Below are 20,900 nucleotides of genomic sequence, written 5' to 3'. Positions count from 1 at the left end.
CCCTGAAGCTCCACGATATATACCAGGCTCTGAACGCATGCCTGAGCTTCAGGTTTTGCTGATGAAACGCATATTTGAGAGTTGCGTTCATTTTGTGGAACGCGCCCCTGAGGGTTGCGTTCATTTTGTGGAACGCGCCCCTGAGGGTTGCGCTCAGTCTTCTTCACACAGAGCCTATGTTTGGGCTCATGGACGCGAGGCTTGCATTCTGAAGCAGAAACGCAGAGCACACGGTTGCGTTTAGGCTCACAAACACGAAACTCGTGTTGACTTGAGGATCGGCATTCTCGAAGTTGTGCTCGTCGTCGAGATATTCTTCTTCGTCGAGCGGTGTTCTTGTTGGCCTGTTTTAAGGCCTTTGCAGCGATGTCGTCGACAGAGTTGGTCGTTGTTATGGGCCTTTCGTGACCCGAGAAACGTTGCTTTGGCACGAACGCAGAGCCTTCAACTCGGTGGACGAGTTTGGCCGAAGTTGAGCCCACTCCTTCGGAGGAGGGGCTGTCCAAGCAATCTGGCCCAAATGAGAGGTCTTCCTTCGGCATAGGAGCAACAGTTGGAGCTTTAGTCTTCTTGGAGACTTTGCGGATCTTGTTCCTTCGGCATAGGAGCAACAGTTGGAGCTTTAGTCTTCTTGGAGACTTTGCGGATCTTGCGCATAGCATTGGGGCTAAGGGATCCAGAGGAAATGGCTTCCTCATACTTGGCTTGATCAAACTCTACCACGAGAGTTTCGACAGTTGTTCCAGTGAGATGAACATCGAATTGCGCCACCACTTCTTCGTCACAGAAGCTTGTCCCCAGCAGAGTCGCCATCTTTTGTTTGGTGGAAAATTTTGTAAGAAGAAAATAAGAAAAGAATTGTACTTGATTTTATTCTCTCTAACTGTTTAGAAAAAGAATGATTACAATTCTCTCAACTCTCGATTACAATTTGGATTCCTGATTACAAAAGAGAAGAGAATGATCTGGATTCTCCCCTTTGTTTAATTCTGGGTTCTTCACGGTGGCGATGAGATGCCTCCCTCGAATGCTTGCGCCGAGTTTGCTTCTCGTTGACGATCCGAATATCTATACTCACTGGAATGTGGTCTTCTCCTCACGATTTGACGTTGTGGAGAACTCTGAACGAGTTTAAAACTCTATGAAAGAGTTGATTTAACCGAAAGTCGGTTATAAGCCAAGGATGAAGAAGATCTTGTTGCCGATCTCCAAAGCTCCAACCGAAGGATGAAGGATCCTCTTTTCGCTGCCAAGAAGTTCCAACAGACCGCACCCGAAAGATCCAGCCCTGATCTGATTATCAAAAATCCGATCCTTAACTCTGTTGAGTTTGTTGTTATTTATAGGGGATTAAGGGGTGTAACCACCTCCTTAATTCGCTCCTAAGTGGGGCTAATGGGATGTAACCGCCCCTTAAATCACTCCTGAGTGGAGTTGTGATCCCCTCAGATCGTGGGAAACGGTTTTGAAACCGTTCAACTCGTGTTTGAACGAGTCAAACGCAGATCCTGCATTCTGGCAGTGTCTGGAAGCTTGAACGCAGTGATTGGAAGCTGCGTTTGCAGCGGATGAAAGCTGCGAACGCGGTGCGTCTTGATGCAGGTGTGCGGGGAGGACTTCCGCAGCTTGATTTGAAGAGACCGTCGATTTGTAGTCTCTTTCTATCGAAGTTTTGCAAAGATCGTCATTTTGTAATCTTTACTTTAGCTCTTTGATATGCAAGAGTTGTCAGATTGTAACTCTCGATGTTGATTGTGAAGGCTGTTAAACTAGAGCTCTCATCGGTTGTCGTGAAGGTTGTCAGATTGTAACCTTCAGCGATCTACGTGAAAGTCTTTAAATTGTAGCCTTCTGGAAGTCGTCAGATTGTAACTTCCATCATCGGTGTTTGATGGGGATCATCTATCTATTGTGATTTTTAGACAGCCTACAATAGCCAAAGCAGTGGGAGTAGCATTTCAGATACAGATGGATCTAAGTACATGGATATAGAGGAACTTCCAGATAGAGGTGATGATGTTTGTTCTAATCAGAGAATGGAGGAGGCTCCAGGTACAGAAGAAACTACCTAGGCCATGGAGCTTAGGAAGTCATCTAGGGTACCCAAAACCAAATCCCAGATATTTTTCATCTCTTGACTACTTATTGTTAACAGATAGCGGTAAACCGGAGTGCTATGAAGAGTCAATGCAAGTGAGTAAATCTCAGCAGTGGGAGCATACGATGCAGGAGGAGATGGATTCTCTACTCACTAATGAGACATGAGAGTTATCCCAGCTACCTGCACAGAAGAAGGCCTTACATAACAAATGGGTCTACCGGGTCAAGCAAGAGAGTGACGGAAGCAAGAGATTCAAGGCCAGATTAGTAGTGAAGGGGTTTTAACAGCGGGAAGGAGTGGACTACACGGAGATATTTTTCCCTGTTGTGAAGCTCACAGCCATCAGAGTGGTATTGAGTTTGATGGCTGCAGAAGACCTCTTTCTTGAGCAGTTAGATGTGAAGACTGCCTTTCTTCATGGTGACTTGGATGAAGAAATCTACATGAAGTAGCCTGTTGGCTTCATTAAAGAAGGAAAGGAATAGATGGTGTGCAAGCTCAAGAAGAGCTTATATGGTTTAAAACATGCTCCGAGACAGTGGTATAAGAAGTTTGATAACTTCATGCAGAATAATAGCTACAGAAAATGCAATTCAGATCATTGCTGTTATTTCAAAAGATTCGAGTCCAGCTTTATTATTTTGTTATCATATGTTGATGACAATGTTGGTAGCAGGACCATATTTAGAGAAGATAAACAGTTTAAAGAAGCATCTAGCAAAGGAGTTTGCAATGAAGGATCTGGGTACAACGAAACAGATTCTAGGGATGCGAATCAGTAGGGATGAAGCTGGAGGGAAATTAAGATTGAGCCAAGCTGAATACATTAAGAAGGTACTTTAGAGGTTTAACATGCAGAATGCTAAAGTTATTAGCATACCTGCATACCCCTTGGAAGTCAGTTCAAGCTATCTGAGGAGCAATCGCCTAAGACAGATGTAGATAGAGAGCATATGAACATGGTATCATATTCTTCGGCCATTGGGAGTCTCATGTACGCGATGGTTTGCACGAGACCAGACATCGCCCATGCAGTGAGAGTTGTGAGCAGGTTTGCTAGCAATCCAGAGAAGCAGCATTGAGAGACCGTGAAGTGGATATTGCGGTACTTGAGGGGAACAACAAATAAACCACTATGTTTTAGGAGGAAGGAGTTGGTGCTGCAGTGATACGTTGATGTGGACTTTACCGGTGATCATGATACGAGGCGAAGCACCACGGGGTATGTTTATACATTAGCGTCGACAGCAGTGAGCTGGGTCTCATATCTATAAAAGATTATGACTTTATCTATAATCGAGGCTGAGTATGTCGCAATGACCAAAGCAAGCAAGGAGATGACCTGGTTGAACGGGTGCTTGGAAGAGTTGGATTTGAAGCAAGGGAGAGGAGTTCTTTATTGTGACAGTCAGAGCGCTATACATCTTGCCAGGAATCCAGTATATCAAGCCAGAACGAAGCATATCGACGTCAAATACTATTTTATACGCTCGCTAGTTGAAGACCGAAAGTTACATTTAATGAAGATTTTGGGGAGTTAAAATCCGGCGGACATGTTGACGAAGACAGTCACCATTAAGAAATTAGAGTTGTGCGCAAGTTCAGTTGGCCTTCACGAGTAGAAGACGAAGGCGGAGCCACACTACGAGGATCGGCGAGATTGCCGGGATGTTGATGATTGAAGAATAGATTTTTCCAAGTAGGAGAAGATGCTTGTGAAGAAGGCGGAGTTCGGGAGAGCTTATTGATGGTGGTTTGATCTCCAGGTGGGAGATTATTGATCTTGATAGTGGAGACTCAAACCTAGAATAAAAATCAATAATCTCATGAAAATTAAAGACAGGCCATGGGTGTGGTGTCTGCCACACCTTGGTGTGACAGAATCTGCCCTGTCTACCATGGATGTGGTGTCTGTCACACCAGGATGTGACAGACTCGTTTTAGAATCCTAATCTGTTTGAGATTATGTTTTGTTATAAATAGAAACACGTCCCTTAAGGGTTTAAATGAGAAAAAGAGCACGAAAAAGAGGGGTTTGAGGGCTCTTTGAGATTAGAAATCAGAGAGAGAGAGAAAGACCAATTGCAAGCATTATAATCTTCTTCAAGTAATCAAAGAATTGTGTGGTGTGGCTCCCGAGGACGTAGGCACGTTGCCGAACCTCGTTAAATCTGATGTGTTCTTTCTTATTTACTTTCCTATAAGTTTTTATTTTTGATTTGTGGTGAATTTCTTTCTTACTCAACTCTCAAACACAAGATCTGGAAGGATACAGATTTGATTTGATTATTTTGAATCCCCAACATGTAGACTCTTTGAGATAGTTCTAAAGTTCTTTTAGACCTATCTTTATGAATTTTTATGCCAATGACATAAGAAGCTTCACCTAAATCATTCATTTTAAAGTTTTTAAAGAGGAATTATTTTATTTTATGGAACAACCCCAAGTCACTGCTTGCAAGTAGAATATCATCCACATTAAGACTAGAAACATACTCTTGCTCCCACTGACATTAAGATTTATACATTGATCAACGATATTCTTAGAAAATCTATATGAGGAAATAACATTGTGAAAATTTTTATACTATTTATGTGAGGCTTGTTTTAGTCCATATATAGATCTCTTTAGCTTACAAAATAAGCGATCATCTTTCTCATCACAAAATCATTCTGGCTACCTCGATCGTGTATACTTCTTCCTCAAGATCCCCATTTAGAAAGGCTATTTTCACATCTGTTTGATATAACTCCAGATCAAAATAAGTTACTAGAGCCATGATAGCCCTAAATGAATCCTTTTTAAAAACTAGAGAGAATGTTTTATGATAATCAATTCATTCATTTTGAGTGAAATGTCTAGCTACAAGTCTAGCCTTATATTGCTCGACATCACCAAAAGTGTCCCTTTTGGTCTTGTAGACCTATTTGTAGCCTATAATACAACACCTTTTAGTAATTCAACGATATCTCAGACTTAATTTTTAGCCATAAATTCCATCTCTTATTTCAAGGCATCATAATAAAGAGTAGATTGATCTCCACTCATGACTTGTGAAAACGCACACAAATCATCTTTAGGCCCGATATCAAAATTAGACTCCTAAAGATGTATAACATAATCACTAGAAATAGCTGAACTTCTTTCCTTGAGGGCCTTCTTAATTCTACCTCTTAATTTACATCAACAGGGCTTCATTATGTTTTTTCAATTTCATAGGCCGGTTGCTATTGAATTGGTTGCTCGTCAACATCATCTGTTTGAGTTTCTTAAAGAATAACCAAATCTCTATTTTTATGCAACTCGATTTCCTCATGTGCTTCCTCAAATTCTATCATACGAGGAAACATACTCCCATTAGGTTTAGAATCTTTAAGAAATTTAGCATTTTTAGCCTCAACTACTCTTGTAGAGTGTGAAGGACAATAAAACGATATCCTTTACGGTTAACTGGATAGCCAATAAAATAACCACTGATTGTCCTCGGATCAAATTTCCTTATGTATGGATTATAAATCCTCAATTTAATTGGACGACTCCATATGTGCAGGTGATTTAAACTAGGTTTCTATCCATACCAAAATTCAAATGAAGTTTTCATATTTATATTATATCCGTTAGGATAGTTAATGTATGACCCAAGTAACTTGTAGGAAGTCATTTATAAAGTTTGCTCATAAAGTCGCTCACTTAGTGGATTTATGCATTGTGATACATTGAAGGAAGAGCTTTTTATTACTAAGAGCTTAACTGCTATAATTCCTGCATTAGATTCTTTGTTTGAGTGGGAGCTACCCACTACTAAATAGTATGAATTTTAATTATGACCATATTCTATGTTAATTATGAGATATTTGTATCATGTGGACCAAGTGAGAGAATGTTGTATGCACATAAAGTTGTGGCTCACACAATACAAATTATCTCAATGAATTTGAATCCTCTCCACTACAAAAAAACAGTGGAGAGACAACTACTTTTAATCTCAATCGTTGATTACTTAGTAGGTAATTATGATATAATCTAAATCTAATACTCACCATAGCCCCGTCTATTGCATTCAAAAAAAAATCACAACTATCAACTAGATAATTAATGATTGTGATTATGTAGTGGTCCCTCTACTACTTTTTAGATAGTGGAGAGGATCTGAATCCTATCTTAATTTGTTATAGTATTTGAAATTCTTATTCTATAAAAGTTGTAGTGGATTAAAATAATATCATATCTAGATAGTTTTCCTGATAGATAGAAACTGTTTTTTCTTTCAGAAGTCTTATTTTTTAAGAATTTTAGTTATAACAGAAGGGTCTTAGCCTAGCATAAACTTATACCCATGGTTCTTTTTATCAGATTTAGGCTTTTCGGTAAGGTATATACTAGAAACTCTTTCTATATTTCTTTATTTCATTTATTTTAACGGTGATCTAACTTTTATTCTTTGTTCATCTATATGCTCAAATTATCTCTAGTTTTGATCTAATTTTCTGAGTTACAGATTGTTCTAGACAACAATGGCTAGAGGTATTTTTTAATTTAATTTATTTTCGCTGCATGATCTATATTTATTTAGATTACAATTTCTAACATTAGATGGAGTTGGCTATGATACCACATGTTAGAAATTATAACCTAATAAATTAGATCACGTAATGAAAATAAATTGAATTAAAAAGTACCTCCAAGACGGATTGGAATCCTCTCCTCATCAATAGTGTTTTCTAATATCTCCTCATGCATCTCCACCCTTCATTTTGTAGGACCCACCTTTGCATTTGTACTTGCCCACAAAATAAAGCGTGGAGATGCATGAGAAGATATTAGAAAACACTATTGATGAGGAGAGGATCCCAATCCCTCCAAGACACTCTTGTCTAGAACGGTCTATAACTCAAAAAATTAGATCAAAACTATAGATAATCCGAGCATATATATAAATAAAGAACACAAGTTAGATCACTATGAAAATAAATAAAATAAAAAAATATATAAAAATAGTTTCTAGCCTATGCCTTAACGAAGAGCCTAAATTTGATGAAGTAACCATAGCTATATTTATAGGCTAGGCTAGGATCCTTCTATTACAACTATAATTATTAAAAGATAAGACTTCTTAAAAAATAGTTTCCATCCATCAAGGAAACTATCTAGATATAATCTTATCTCAATCCACTATAACTTTTATAAAGTAAGAATTTTAAATACCATAATAAATTAAGATATTTCGTATCGTGTGGGCCACTACTTTATCCGGATGCAATAGCACATACTATTATGAAAATGTTCTTATAAAGGCTCAGGTAGACAAAGTGCAAATGTATAACGTAAGTGTAAGGTAATGATATTTTCATTGTCAATTGCATATAAAGAATTAATTCCATGAACTGTTGAAATCCATGTATAAAGTTACATAGTGGACTTTTAAAATGATGATGACATACGTGAGCGTCAACTTCCAACCAACCACAAAACTCAAAACTTCTATATGAAACGAATTCTACAACCGGTATCTTGAGCGAATAACGAGCAAAATTTTTTCAAAGATCACACAAGCATCTAAATAATAATAACGTATACTTTACTGTGCAATTATACACACACACACAAAAGAATACCAGTTGCAGATTTCATTTTAGTTTTGAGTGATGTGTTTGGATCTGACAATCACATATGCCATCGTCATTTTTAAAGGTTGATCAAAGGGGGTAAAAAAAGGTAAAACAAATAAAAATGCCATTTCCTTTTTGATAATTTTGTTTGTAGGTATAAATTAGATCACGTAATGAAAATAAATTGAATTAAAAAGTACCTCCAAGACGGATTGGAATCCTCTCCTCATCAATAGTGTTTTCTAATATCTTCTCATGCATCTCCACGCTTTATTTTGTGGGCAAGTACAAATGCAAAGGTGGGTCCTACAAAATGAAGGGTGGAGATGCATGAGGAGATATTAGAAAACACTATTGATGAGGAGAGGATCCCAATCCCTCCAAGACACTCTTGTCTAGAACGGTCTATAACTCAAAAAATTAGATCAAAACTATAGATAATCCGAGCATATATATAAATAAAGAACACAAGTTAGATCACTATGAAAATAAATAAAATAAAAAAATATATAAAAATAGTTTCTAGCCTATGCCTTAACGAAGAGCCTAAATTTGATGAAGTAACCATAGCTATATTTATAGGCTAGGCTAGGATCCTTCTATTACAACTATAATTATTAAAAGATAAGACTTCTTAAAAAATAGTTTCCATCCATCAAGGAAACTATCTAGATATAATCTTATCTCAATCCACTATAACTTTTATAAAGTAAGAATTTTAAATACCATAATAAATTAAGATATTTCGTATCGTGTGGGCCACTACTTTATCCGGATGCAATAGCACATACTATTATGAAAATGTTCTTATAAAGGCTCAGGTAGACAAAGTGCAAATGTATAACGTAAGTGTAAGGTAATGATATTTTCATTGTCAATTGCATATAAAGAATTAATTCCATGAACTGTTGAAATCCATGTATAAAGTTACATAGTGGACTTTTAAAATGATGATGACATACGTGAGCGTCAACTTCCAACCAACCACAAAACTCAAAACTTCTATATGAAACGAATTCTACAACCGGTATCTTGAGCGAATAACGAGCAAAATTTTTTCAAAGATCACACAAGCATCTAAATAATAATAACGTATACTTTACTGTGCAATTATACACACACACACAAAAGAATACCAGTTGCAGATTTCATTTTAGTTTTGAGTGATGTGTTTGGATCTGACAATCACATTAGTGCCATCGCTCATTTTTAAAGGTTATCAAAGGGCCTGGTAAAAAAAGGTAAAACAAATAAAAATGCCCCATTTCCTTGGTTTGCATAATTTTTGTTTGTGGCGCTACTGTGGCGCATATATATAGTATATATATATATATACTATATATATATACTATAACATTTGTTGTGGTACGTGCGGCATATATATATTTATATTAATAGTATATTATAAATATATATATATTATATATAGTATATATAATATTTATAATATTAATTATATATACTATAAGTATATAATAGGGAGGTTCTAATTAAAAACCTCCTTAAGGCCTAAAAACTAAGAAAACCACATATCAATCCAATGGCTAGGATTTAGTCAAACAATGCAACACTACCACAGGTGCATTAAGTACCGTCAACGGCAGTGAATCCAGATTCACTATAAGGTAGTGAATCCAGAGTCATACCTCAACGACCGTCATTCACTGCCATTGAACCGATTCATTACCTCAACGAACACGTTTTTCACCTACAGTGAATACGAGATCCACTGCAGTGAAACAGATTCCACTGGCAGTGATACAGATTTGGGGTTCGATTGAGGTAATTAAGCATGGTGCTGTTGAACTGTTTGACCGACCCTCCTAGCATTTGATCATCTAGAACCAATACGTGATATTGGTTTTTAGTTTTTAGGCTAGAGGAGGTTTTTATTTAGAACCTCTTCCTAATAATATAGTATATATAATATATTAAGTAATATATATATTATATATATAGTAATATAGTATATCATAGGATATGGGAAAAGTGATTCTACAGGTGACTACCTTAGATTCCCACCTAAGGACGCGGCCTAAATAAATCACTCATTCCCTAATTGTTTTTGTTCCGATACCGCTCCAATTGCATTTGATCTAACACGTTCTTAAACCCCCCAAACACACCAATTTTGGGTGAAACCCGTCGTGTTTGAACCATTCTTGAACCGTGCAAAAAGTTCTATTCATTGAAACGCGTAAAATTGCGCGACGAGTGAGTGAAAGGTAAAAAACGACGGCTGCAACCCTCAAAAATGTGTGTTTAGGTTTATAGACGTGTAGATCGTGAACGGAGCGGATAAAAAAACAATTAGGGAATGATAGTAGATTTAGCCGCCGTCCTTTAGGTGGGAATCTAAGTGCACCTTAAGAAATCACTTTTCGGCCATATATATATATTATATATAATATTAATAATAATATGATATATATATATATATAATATATATAAATATATATTATATATATATAATATATAATATATAATATATAATAATATAATATATATAATAATGATTAAGGTTTGTTTCCGCTTTTATACACCAATTTTTTTTGTTTCCTTAACTTTGATAACTTGAATTGTTTGATATATATTTTGCCAATTAAATTTAGGGTTTGTTTGGCAATTGATTGAAAACTGGGCTAGATTGGCATTTGGACTAGTTTAAGTTTAAATTGGTTCTAGTTTGAACTAGGGGACTGGTGCCCTAGTTCAAACTAGAACATGTTAAAGGCCAAAGTTTGGCTGAAAAACAAGTCCAAAATCGGTCCTAAAGTTTGCCAAACATAAAACCATTCAAAACTGGGCTAGGTTCAAATCTGGCCTACTTTTGAATGATTGTCAAACACACCCTTAGTATCGCTGCTATTCTGCCGTCTATTTTCCTTCTTAAATTGTATCACATAGTTAACACATGATACATATAGACCAATAGTATTTCTATCATGAAAAATAGTTCCTCCATTATCACCGAGGTGTACACTTTAAACAAATGTGAGGGAGAGGGACCAATTGAAATATGAGAAGGCTTTAGAATATGAATATGATATTTTACTGTGTGGTCCTCCTCTGCAATTCGCCAGCATTTCAAATTTAATGGTAACATTATTGCACATGAAAGGATGTCAGAATATTTAGACAAGTTATTCGGCTTAACATGATCAGTCTACAAAAACAAGCAGGAAAACTAGATGCAGCTATGTCTTTTTTCCTCTTTTTAAGAGTCGGAGAGAAGCCACAATCAAAGCAGTATATAAATTGCTATTTAAACTATGCCTTGTGCAATAAATATTTATCTTCTGATGAGAAGCTTTTGTCTCAACAAGCTTCCCCAATTTTAGATGCTTGTGCTATAATATACTTTAATGTGGACTCTGCTTTACTTAGTGTGCAGTATAAAAAAAAAAATACTCCATATACCATACTAGATCCAGTTCCCATTTAGTTATGAGCAAAATATCAGAAAAACCCCCATTAACTTTGGATGATTATCAGAGAATTCCCCGTGACTTTCAAAATAATGGAAAACTCTCCTTAAGTACATGGATTACTAGAAAAGCCGCATTTAAGATTTTTTTTTTTCAGAAAATTCCTTTTTAACTCTGAGATTTTATTAGAAAACCCTTCTAAAGGCATTGTTTCACTTTAGGAGGGTATTTCTGATAAAATCTCAAAGTTAAAGTGGGTGTTGGGATAACATCTAAACTTTAAGGGGGTTTTCTTACATTTTCAAACTTTAAGGCGGTTGGCTTCTGATACTTAGCCTTAATAATTTTGCACTCAAATGCAGACAGTGAAGAACGGGTCTGGCCCTGGGTTTTAGAAAAAAATCCTGCAAAAATTAGCCTCACATGGTTGATGGGCCTACACTGTGCTTAATCTTGGGCCATATTTCCAATGCTCACCGAACTGACTGAGACTGCTTTATAAAAAGAGCGTACTTCACGGGACGCAAAAAAATTTTGGTGCACATTGAGGCAACGTTAAACAGTTACAGGACATGTCACTTGTTAGCCTCAAAACCTTTTCAGATAATAAACTACAAAGTTGGTGGTAGGGATGTTAAAATGGACCCAAAACTAATTGCCCACCCATACCCACCCGCCAAATGAACCATTCAAACCCACCCATTTAGTTAAATGGGTCATAAATGGGTGAGTATAGTTTCTATTAAAGATAAATGAGTCATTAATGGATGGGTTATTACCCACCCATTTGCCCGTTTAAATGGATATTGTTTTAAAAACACCCTCAACGCTTCAACAATTACAAAACTTATTTTTACAAGTTAAAAATTATAGAAAAAACTTAAAATGACTAACAACCCCTTAAAATTTTAAGATTTGCAAAAAACACCCTCAAAGTTTAAAATATTATAAAAACACACTCAAGAGTTAAAAATTATAAAAAAACTATCAAAATTTTCTAACCTTGACACATGAAATTCAAAATTACCAACAGCCCCCTAAAATTTTATAATTTACAAAAAATACCATTAAAAGTTGTAGAAAATGAGAAAAACACCCTCAAGACTTTAAAATTACCAAACAATCTTAGAGTTTTCTAAACTTGCAATTGACATATGAAATCTAGAAAATTTTAATAGTCCCCTATAAATTTAAATTTTGCAATTAACACCCTCAAAGTTTTAAATTTTTAGAAAAACACCCTCCATAGTTTAGAATTACAAAACCATCCTGAAATTTCAAAACCTACAAATGACACATGAAATCCAAAAATTACTAGCAGCCCCCCTGTAAATTTATAATTTATAAAAAGCACCCTTAAAATTTAAAAATTGCAAAAAACACCCTCTAGAGTTCAAAACTACAAAACAATCTTAGAATTTTCTAAACTTGCAAATGACACATGAAATCTAAAAATTTTCGGTAGTCCCCTATAAATATCAAATTTGCAAGTAACACCCTTAAACTTTTAAAAATTGCAAAAAACACTCTCAAGGATATATAAATATAAAAAGTAGGCGCTCACAATTCTTCGTCGGCAGGAGATATATGCGTGTGCAGCCAAGTGTAATTTGCAAAACTTGCGTCTATTGCGCGAGAAACAGGAGAGAAAGAGGGCGTGTATTGTTATCCGGCGTGATAAAATTTTTTAAGGAGAATTACTTGGGGACACTCTGTAATTAAGAACAAACATGGAAAAAAATAATAGACTTTAACCAACAACAAATATGAAGAAATGAACAATTACGCTCATAGCTCATGGATTTTGAACAAAGGAAAGAAAAACACCATCTCTCTCAAAGCAGTTCACGCAAGGCTAAGGAGGTGCAGGATTTTTAAGATCCTCGGAGTGGGACGTGATATTTTTACCATATTTTGTTGACAAATTTAGACAACAAAAAGATTTAGTTAGGATTTTTTTATGGAATGTGTGGTGCGTGGGTTTTTAGAGCCAAATTTAGGTAGGATGTTTTTATCAAATAGAGCTGTTAGGTAGTGTGGTTTTGTAAACCGTGCAAGGTGGGGTTTTCTGAAGATATTTTGTCATTTCTTTGCTTTGTCCTAATTTGACCCTAAGATGAAGAAGAACTGAATTAAATGTTGAGGGTACTCCGTTATTCTAAAAATTTTGACACATGACCAAAGTATGAGCTTTTTTTAAATAACCGAGCAAGCAGTAGACTAGACTTGTTACGAGTCCATCTCTTCTTTTGCTCAGTCCCGTCATCATTTGCTTCTTTTGCTCACAATTCTGTCCTAATTTTTCCAAGTAGTCGATTCAATTGAGAAAAAAATATTTACAGAAAACCCCCTGAAAGTTTGTAGAAACCCTCTAAAAGTTTACAAAAAAACCCCTGAAAGTTTATAGAAAACCCCATGAAAGTTTACAGAAAACCCCCTGAAAGTTTACATAAAACCCCTAAAAGTTTGTAGACAACCCCCTAAAAGTTTACAGAAAAACCCCTGAAAGTTTATAGAAAACCCCATGAAAGTTTGCGAAAACCCCCCTAAAAGTTTACAGAAAACCCCCTAAAAGTTTACAGAAAACCCCCTGAAAGTTTGTAGAAACCCCCCAGAAAGTTCACAGAAAACCCCTAAAAGTTTGCAAAAACCCCCCTGAAAGTTTATAAAAACCGCCTGAAAGTTTGCAAAACCCCCCTGAAAGTTTGCCAAAAAAACCCTGAAAGTTTGCAAGTAGATCCCTGAAACTTACATATATATAGAAGCATCATAATCATAACTAAATGGGTTATTGGGTCACCCATGAATCACCCATTTAGTAAATGGGTGGTTGAGAAGTGACCCATTTAGCAAATGTTAAATGGGCCATAAATGATCAAGTAGTCATAAATGTGCCCACCCATTTATGGCCCAACCAAGACCCAACCAAAACCACCCATTTGACATCCCTAGTTGGAGGTTATCTAAAAAATAAAATTCACAAAACTACAAAAGTTTTGGGGTTAATTGACATTTTAAAACTTTTTTGAGGGTTATCTCAAAAATAAGTCAATTTCTCGAGGGTATTACGAAATTTACCCTTCATCAAATTAGCTCAGTTAATTCAGTGTCTATGACTACGAGAGAGGTCATATGTTCTATATTTGCTTATGAGGGTTAATGCCTGGCGTTGCAATGCCAATGATTATGAAAGAGTATCCCTCCTTAAACTAGCTAGTAGCTAGGATGATTCAATTATGTATAAGACCTTTATTTTATTTTATTTTTATTTTTGAAGGTGATGGCATCAAAGAAATGCCTCAGACGCATTATTACCCATTAAAAAGTAAAGCGTCCTCATTTGCCCAAGACCTTTATTTTCTTCTTTCTTAATGAGAAGCATTAATGAGAACTGGTTTTCCATCAAGCAAGTCCAACTGTTGAGACTAGTCTTCAGTAACTTGTTAGTTGATTTGTCTCAAATCTGGCTTTAGATCCACACAAAGTCCCTTTTAGCATGCAAGAAGACAAATTAATTAGGAGCTAATACTGCCCAACTATCAAACTTTCATCTTCTTGTCTCTCAAATTTCTTTCCATTATTTTCAATTTCTCCACATCACCACCGTTAACCCCTTTCTTAGAGTCATCTTTTTCACATAATAACTTCCTAATCATTATTTGAGCACTGGGAGATAAAGAACTAAGTTTTTAATCAAAAAATTTGTATTTTTTGGATATCCAAAAACCGTCCACCATATATAATTCTTCATGGTCCAAGTTGTCTCCAAAATTGGTCTGTACCTTATAATAGTAAACTCTAGTCTTCCTCTCTTCACCAATTCTGTAACTTGAAGGAGGAGATGAAGCACTAGAGCTCTATTTCATGGCTGCCTGTAGAAAATGTAGGAGAAAGAGGGATTCAATTAGGATATTGGGTTTCAAATTAAATGATAGAATTTTTAAATTTGTTGGGGGGTAGGTAGAAACAATAATTTTAGCCATTAATAAGGTTAAAGAGGAACTAAATCTGTCATGTGATAGACACGTGAGAATGTTCATATGAGAATAGTTTATAAAATATTCTCACATATGACTAACAGAAAGTATAAGTGTACTAAACTCGTGAAACTCATGGTATTTAAGTGTCGTAAAAAAAATAAAATAACAGATGCTTGGGTTAATTAAGTGCCAAAACGTAAACTTTGTGGTGTTTAAGTGCCATTTAGCCTTTCGATCAAAATATTAATCTCGAAGTAGGAAAGAAATGTTTTCTTCTACATTCCTATGTCTAACTTATCTCAAAGATATTCATTCTATTGTTTTAACAATACACACATAATAGGTACATTTTGTTGGAAATGAGTGTAGCCCCTTACCTTATCAGCGACGAACGAGGCGAGCTTCAGCGAAATTGAGTTAGAGAAGGCTCGGGCGGATCTCGAACAGGCGAGGGAGATGCCCTGTTGGCGAGATCGATGGACTTCGGGTGAGGTCCAATCGGCGAACTCGAGCGAGAAGAGCTTCAGGCGAGTTTTTCGAGCGGTCCTCGAACAGGCGGATTTCGAGCGGCTGCTGAAGGCGGATTCGAGACCCCTCCCCCTTGCAGGCGAGATGGTTGCAGGCGGATTTGAGCTCGAACAGGTGTGGAGATCGCCTGTGTGTGAAGAGGGACTCTCGCCTGCTGCGGACGTTGGAGGCGAAGGCGAAATTTCGCCTGCGAGCTGTGTTGGATCCAGCTGGATCCTACTCCCTCTCAGCCCTAGGGTTTCCCTATTTAAAGGAACCAGAGCACGAGAAGCAGTTGCCCCGTTTTCTCTTCTTCTCATCTCATTTATTCTGGCGGCGGCCACTAAAGCAGAGCTTCAAAGGAGAATTTTTTTAGAGGAAAAATCTCCTGTTTCCTGTAGCGTTTTATTGAGGAGAGAGAGGAGATTTTACTGTTGTAAAATCTTGCGCCTTTTATTTGAACAACAGAGAGTTTCTGTTTGGCTCTTCTTTTGAGAGATCTCAAGTTTGAGATCTACTCTTTTACAAGCTTTGTAACATTCTTTAATATAAAGGAAATTGTTTGTGTGACTCCCGAGGACATAGGCAAGTTGCCGAACCTCGTTAAAATTTGGTGTTCTCTGTTCTTACAATTATTTTTGATTTATAGTGATTTTTTTTCCATTGCTTAACACAAGATCCGGTAGGGCAAATTCCGCAGAACGGGTGTCGAAGCGTATCTGATATTTCCCCAACAACTGGTATCAGAGCCATTGTTCAGATCTGTGTGTGTAAGAAATGGCAGAAGAAGGCAAATCAAAAATTGAGAAGTTTGACGGATCAGACTTCGCCTACTGGAAGTCACAGATGGAGGACTATCTGTACCAAAAGGATCTTTACCGTCCGTTGATGGGTAAAGCAAAAGGAAAGAAGAAAGAAGAATTCGACGAAGACTGGGAAATATTGGATCAAAAAGCCTTGGGGCAGGTCCGATTGACCCTCGCAAAATTTGTAGCACACAATATATTAAAGGAGAAGACGACGGTAGGACTTATAAAAGCGCTCGTAACGATGTACGAGCAACTGTCAGCTTCAAATAAGGTGCATCTCGTCAAGACGCTATTCAACCTCAAGATGGCAGAAGGATGTTCCTTCACAATGCATCTCAGCGAGTTTAACACGATTGTTGATCAACTTATCTCAGTCGACATCAAGTTCGATGACGAAGTGCAGGCCCTATTGATACTATCGCCGTTGTCGGATAGTTGGGCAGGTTGCGTGACCGCAATAAGCAACTCGGCAGGGAAGGAGAAGTTGAAGCTGAAGGAGGTAGTAGCTATGATTCTATCCGAGGAGGTTAGAAGAAAATCGAATGAATCAGAAGGTTCAGGTTCAGCCCTAAGTCTCGAGCAGAGAGGCGGAAGTCATAATAGGGAGAACCAAAACAGGAATCGATCGAAGTTGAAAAAAAAGAGGTCGAACTCGAAGGTGAGACCTATTAAGGGCAAATGTTGGAACTACGGTCAGGAGGGCCACATGTCTTCTACCTGTAAAGCACCGAAGAAAAATGAGCAGGAGGCTCATATTGTGCAAGATGCGCTGATTCTCGCTATGGATAGTGATTCCGATTCATGGGTTATTAATTCGGGAGCCTCATTCCACGCCACTGCTAATAGAAAGCTATTTCAGAACTATGTAGCAGGGGACTTTGAAAAAGTATACTTGGGGGATAATGAACCCTGTAGTGTAATTGGGAGAGGCGACGTGTAAATACAGTTGAAGGGCTCTAAGTGGTCTCTGAAGAATGTCAGACACGTACCGAAGTTGAAGAGGAATCTTATTTTGGTAGGTCAGCTTGGAGAAGAAGGCTATGTTACAACATTCACCGGAGATTCGTGGAAAATCTCTAACGGTACAATGGTGGTTGCCCGTGGTAACAAGACCGGTACCCTCTACCAAACTTCACACGCTAGTGACACACTCGCGATTGCTGCAGACAAGGAGAGTGCAGATCTATGGCATAATAGGCTGGGACACATGAGTGAGAAGGGTATGAAGATTCTACACTCAGAAGGAAAGCTAATTGGCATTGATTCGGTGGAAGTCGGTGTTTGCGAAGACTGCATCTTCAGGAAGCAGAAGAGAGTTAGTTTTCTGAAGGGTGGAAGACCACCTAAAGCTGTATGGGGTCCAGCTAGCGTGTCTTCTCTTGGCGGTTCGGCGTACTACATCACCTTTATTGACGATCACTCGAGGAAGGTGTGGGTATACTTCATGAAGCACAAGTCAGAGGTGTTCAACATCTTTAAGAAGTGGAAATCCATGGTGGAGAACGAGACAGATCTGAAAGTGAAGTGTCTGAGATCAGACAATGGTGGAGAATATAATTTGGAGGAGTTCAAGAAGTTCCGTGTTCTGAACGAGATTCGTTTGGAGAGGACTACTCCAGGGACGCCACAACAGAACGGCGTAGCAGAAAGAATAAACAGAACGCTGACAGAGCGTGCGAGGAGCATGCGTCTACATGCAGGTCTACCAAAAACTTTTTGGGCGGACGCGGTGCATACAGCAGCGTACTTGATAAATCACGGACCATCAGTTCTATTGAACTTTGGGATTCCGGAAGAGGTTTGGAGTGGTAAGAAAGTTAATCTCTCACACTTAAGAGTCTTTGGGTGCGTGATATATGTCCACATCAGTGACCATGTCAGGGACAAGCTAGAAGCTAAGTCATTGAAGTGTACATTCATTGGGTACGGCATTGATGAGTTCGGGTATCGTCTGTGGGATGAGAAGAACAGGAAAATCATCAGAAGCCGAGACGTCATATTCAATGAGGAAGTGATGTACAAGGACAGGGACAATGCAAAAGCGGGCCAAAGCAGTGGGAGCAACACTACGAATGCAGACACATCCAAGTACATGGACTTGGAGGAACTTCCAGATGAGGGAGACAACGTCGATTCTGACCAAAGTACGGAGGAGACTCCAGTTGCAGAACCGACTACCTAGGGCGAGGAGCTTAGGAGATCATCCATGGTACCCAAACCGAATCCCAGGTATCTCTCGTCACTAGACTACCTACTTTTGACAGATAGTGGAGAACCAGAATGCTATGAGGAGGCTATGCAAGTGAGAGAATCTCAACAGTGGGAGCATGCAATGCAAGAAGAGATGGATTCTCTCCACTCGAACGAGACATGGGAGTTAGCCCAGCTACCTGCACAGAAGAAGGCCTTACATAACAAGTGGGTTTACCGAGTCAAGCAGGAGAGTGATGGAAAGAAAAGATACAAGGCTAGATTAGTCGTGAAGGGGTTCCAACAGCGGGAAGGAGTGGATTATACAGAGATATTTTCTCCCGTTGTGAAGCTCACAACCATCAGGGTGGTGTTGAGCTTGGTAGCTGCTGAAAATCTCAACCTTGAACAGTTAGATGTGAAGACTGCCTTTCTTCATGGCGACTTGGATGAAGAAATCTACATGAAGCAACCTGTTGGCTTCATTGAAGAAGGAAAGGAAGAGATGGTGTGTAGGCTCAAGCAGAGCTTATACGAATTGAAACATGCTCCACGGCAGTGGTATAAGAAGTTTGATAACTTCATGCAGAGCAATGGCTGTGGTAGATGCAATTCAGATCATTGCTGTTACTTCAAGAGGTTCGAGTCCAGCTATATCGTGTTATTGCTGTATGTCGATGACATGTTATTTGCACGACCGTGTTTACAGGAGATAAACAAGCTGAAGAAGCAGTTAGCAAAGGAGTTTGCCATGAAAGATCTGGGTGCAGCGAAGCAAATTCCTGGGATGCGGATCAGCCGAGATGCGGCTGAGGGGACGTTGAAGTTGAGTTAGTCTGAATACATTGAGAAAGCACTTCAGAGATTCAACATGCAGAATGCTAAGGTCGTTAGCACGTCCCTTGGAAGCCAGTTCAAGTTGTCTGGTGAACAATCACCCAAAACTGATGCAGAGAAGGGGCATATGAGGAAGGTGTCGTATTCATCAGTCATTAGTAGTCTGATGTACGCAATGGTCTGCACGAGGTCAGATATTGCCCATGCAGTGGGAGTTGTGAGTGTTTTCGTTGAAAGTTGCCTTCATCATTGATTTCATTAAAACTTCAAACGTTACAAATGAATTCAAAAAACAAATAAATAAAAATTACAACTTTCTTGAAAATAAACACAAGATCCGTTCGTCGTCTCTTGCTTGCGTGGGTCTTTAGCCTGTGACGGGGATGTTGATATCCGTGGACTACCTGGTAATCAGATCTGATCCAGAGCTTCATCGATCCGCGAGAAGATCTAGAAACTTGAAGCGCCTATCTCGATAAAAGCGAGATATTTGCTCTTCTTAATATTACCACAACGGGATAATACTAAGGATCGGGTACGGGTGATATAGATCTAACGAAGAACTCTCTTGCGTTGAAGTGCTAAATCACTCTTCAGTCCGGCAGGGCTTCGCCAATTCTCTAAAAAATCCAGATTTGAAAAAATAAGGCCTAAGGCTTGTATTTATAGGCTTGAGGGGATAACGGAGCGGTTAAAAACGCTTAAAAGCCCAAATCTGCCTTGGAGACACCCCAGGGTGTCTCCACTTGTTCGGAGACACCCTAGGGTGTCTCCCATTGATCCGAGACACCCTAGGGTGTCTCGGTTTGGGCCAATACACCCAAGGGTGTCTCGGCCTTAGCCGAGACACCGAAGGGTGTCTCGTTGGTCCGAGACACTCCTTTTGGTGTTTTTTGACGGTTTCCGCTGTAATTCCTTCGTCCGAACTCGGATTTGAGTGATTCGAAGTGCATTGGAAAGCCGACGAGGTGTTTTATAAGCTCCGATGGTTGGATCATCTGTAGAATGAATGAGGCATGAAGGGCATTGTTCCTTTTGTAAACATTGCGGGGCTCCCGATTAGCCCGTACCTTCGTTAGTTCACGTAGTTCGTCGATTTACTTTAAGCATTCATCGACATCAATCGAACTCCTGTGAACCGGATAGTGACGTTCATCGTCATTCCTTAACACTGAGCTGTTCGTGGAGACCTATAGACAATTTTCGATGCCTACAGATACCCCCTCCAAAGCGTTCCGGACTCGTTTCTTTTATAGAAGAGGCTGGAATACTTTGGATGTGATTGGTCTAGCTTTCAGTCAGCGTAAAGGACCTGTAGTTAGCTTCAACTCTTGACTCCTTCGATTTTCGGTCTATTCCATGCTTTGACGAATAGCCGAAGTTCTTCCGGCGCTGCGTTTATCGTCTGGCCGTCGTCGGAGTCTTGAGTCTATCACCA

The 20,900-nt window shown here is 38.5% G+C and overlaps 1 protein-coding gene across 1 annotated transcript; it reads left to right on the top strand.

Moving 5' to 3' along the window:
* On the top strand, nt 17,523-19,460 carry LOC109820809 (uncharacterized mitochondrial protein AtMg00300-like). Its single transcript, XM_020387006.1, has 2 exons — nt 17,523-17,750; nt 19,335-19,460. Exons 1-2 carry the CDS (start codon nt 17,523-17,525, stop codon nt 19,458-19,460), a joined length of 354 nt encoding a protein of 117 aa, XP_020242595.1.

This window comes from Asparagus officinalis, chromosome 8 (genome assembly GCF_001876935.1).
Source record: "Asparagus officinalis chromosome 8, Aspof.V1, whole genome shotgun sequence".
Taxonomy (NCBI): Eukaryota; Viridiplantae; Streptophyta; class Magnoliopsida; order Asparagales; family Asparagaceae; genus Asparagus; species Asparagus officinalis.
The sequence above is the reverse complement of the archived record's forward strand: the minus strand, read 5'-3'. Positions and strand labels throughout refer to the sequence as shown.

What these genes read in the sequence shown, in the direction of transcription:
- LOC109820809 (XM_020387006.1), top strand. Translation starts at nt 17,523, where the DNA reads ATGGTGGTTGCCCGTGGTAACAAGACCGGTACCCTCTACCAAACTTCA. An exon ending in TCTTCAGGAAGCAGAAGAGA is followed by an intron (nt 17,751 to 19,334) that starts GTTAGTTTTCTG and finishes CCGTGTTTACAG; the next exon opens with GAGATAAACAAGCTGAAGAA.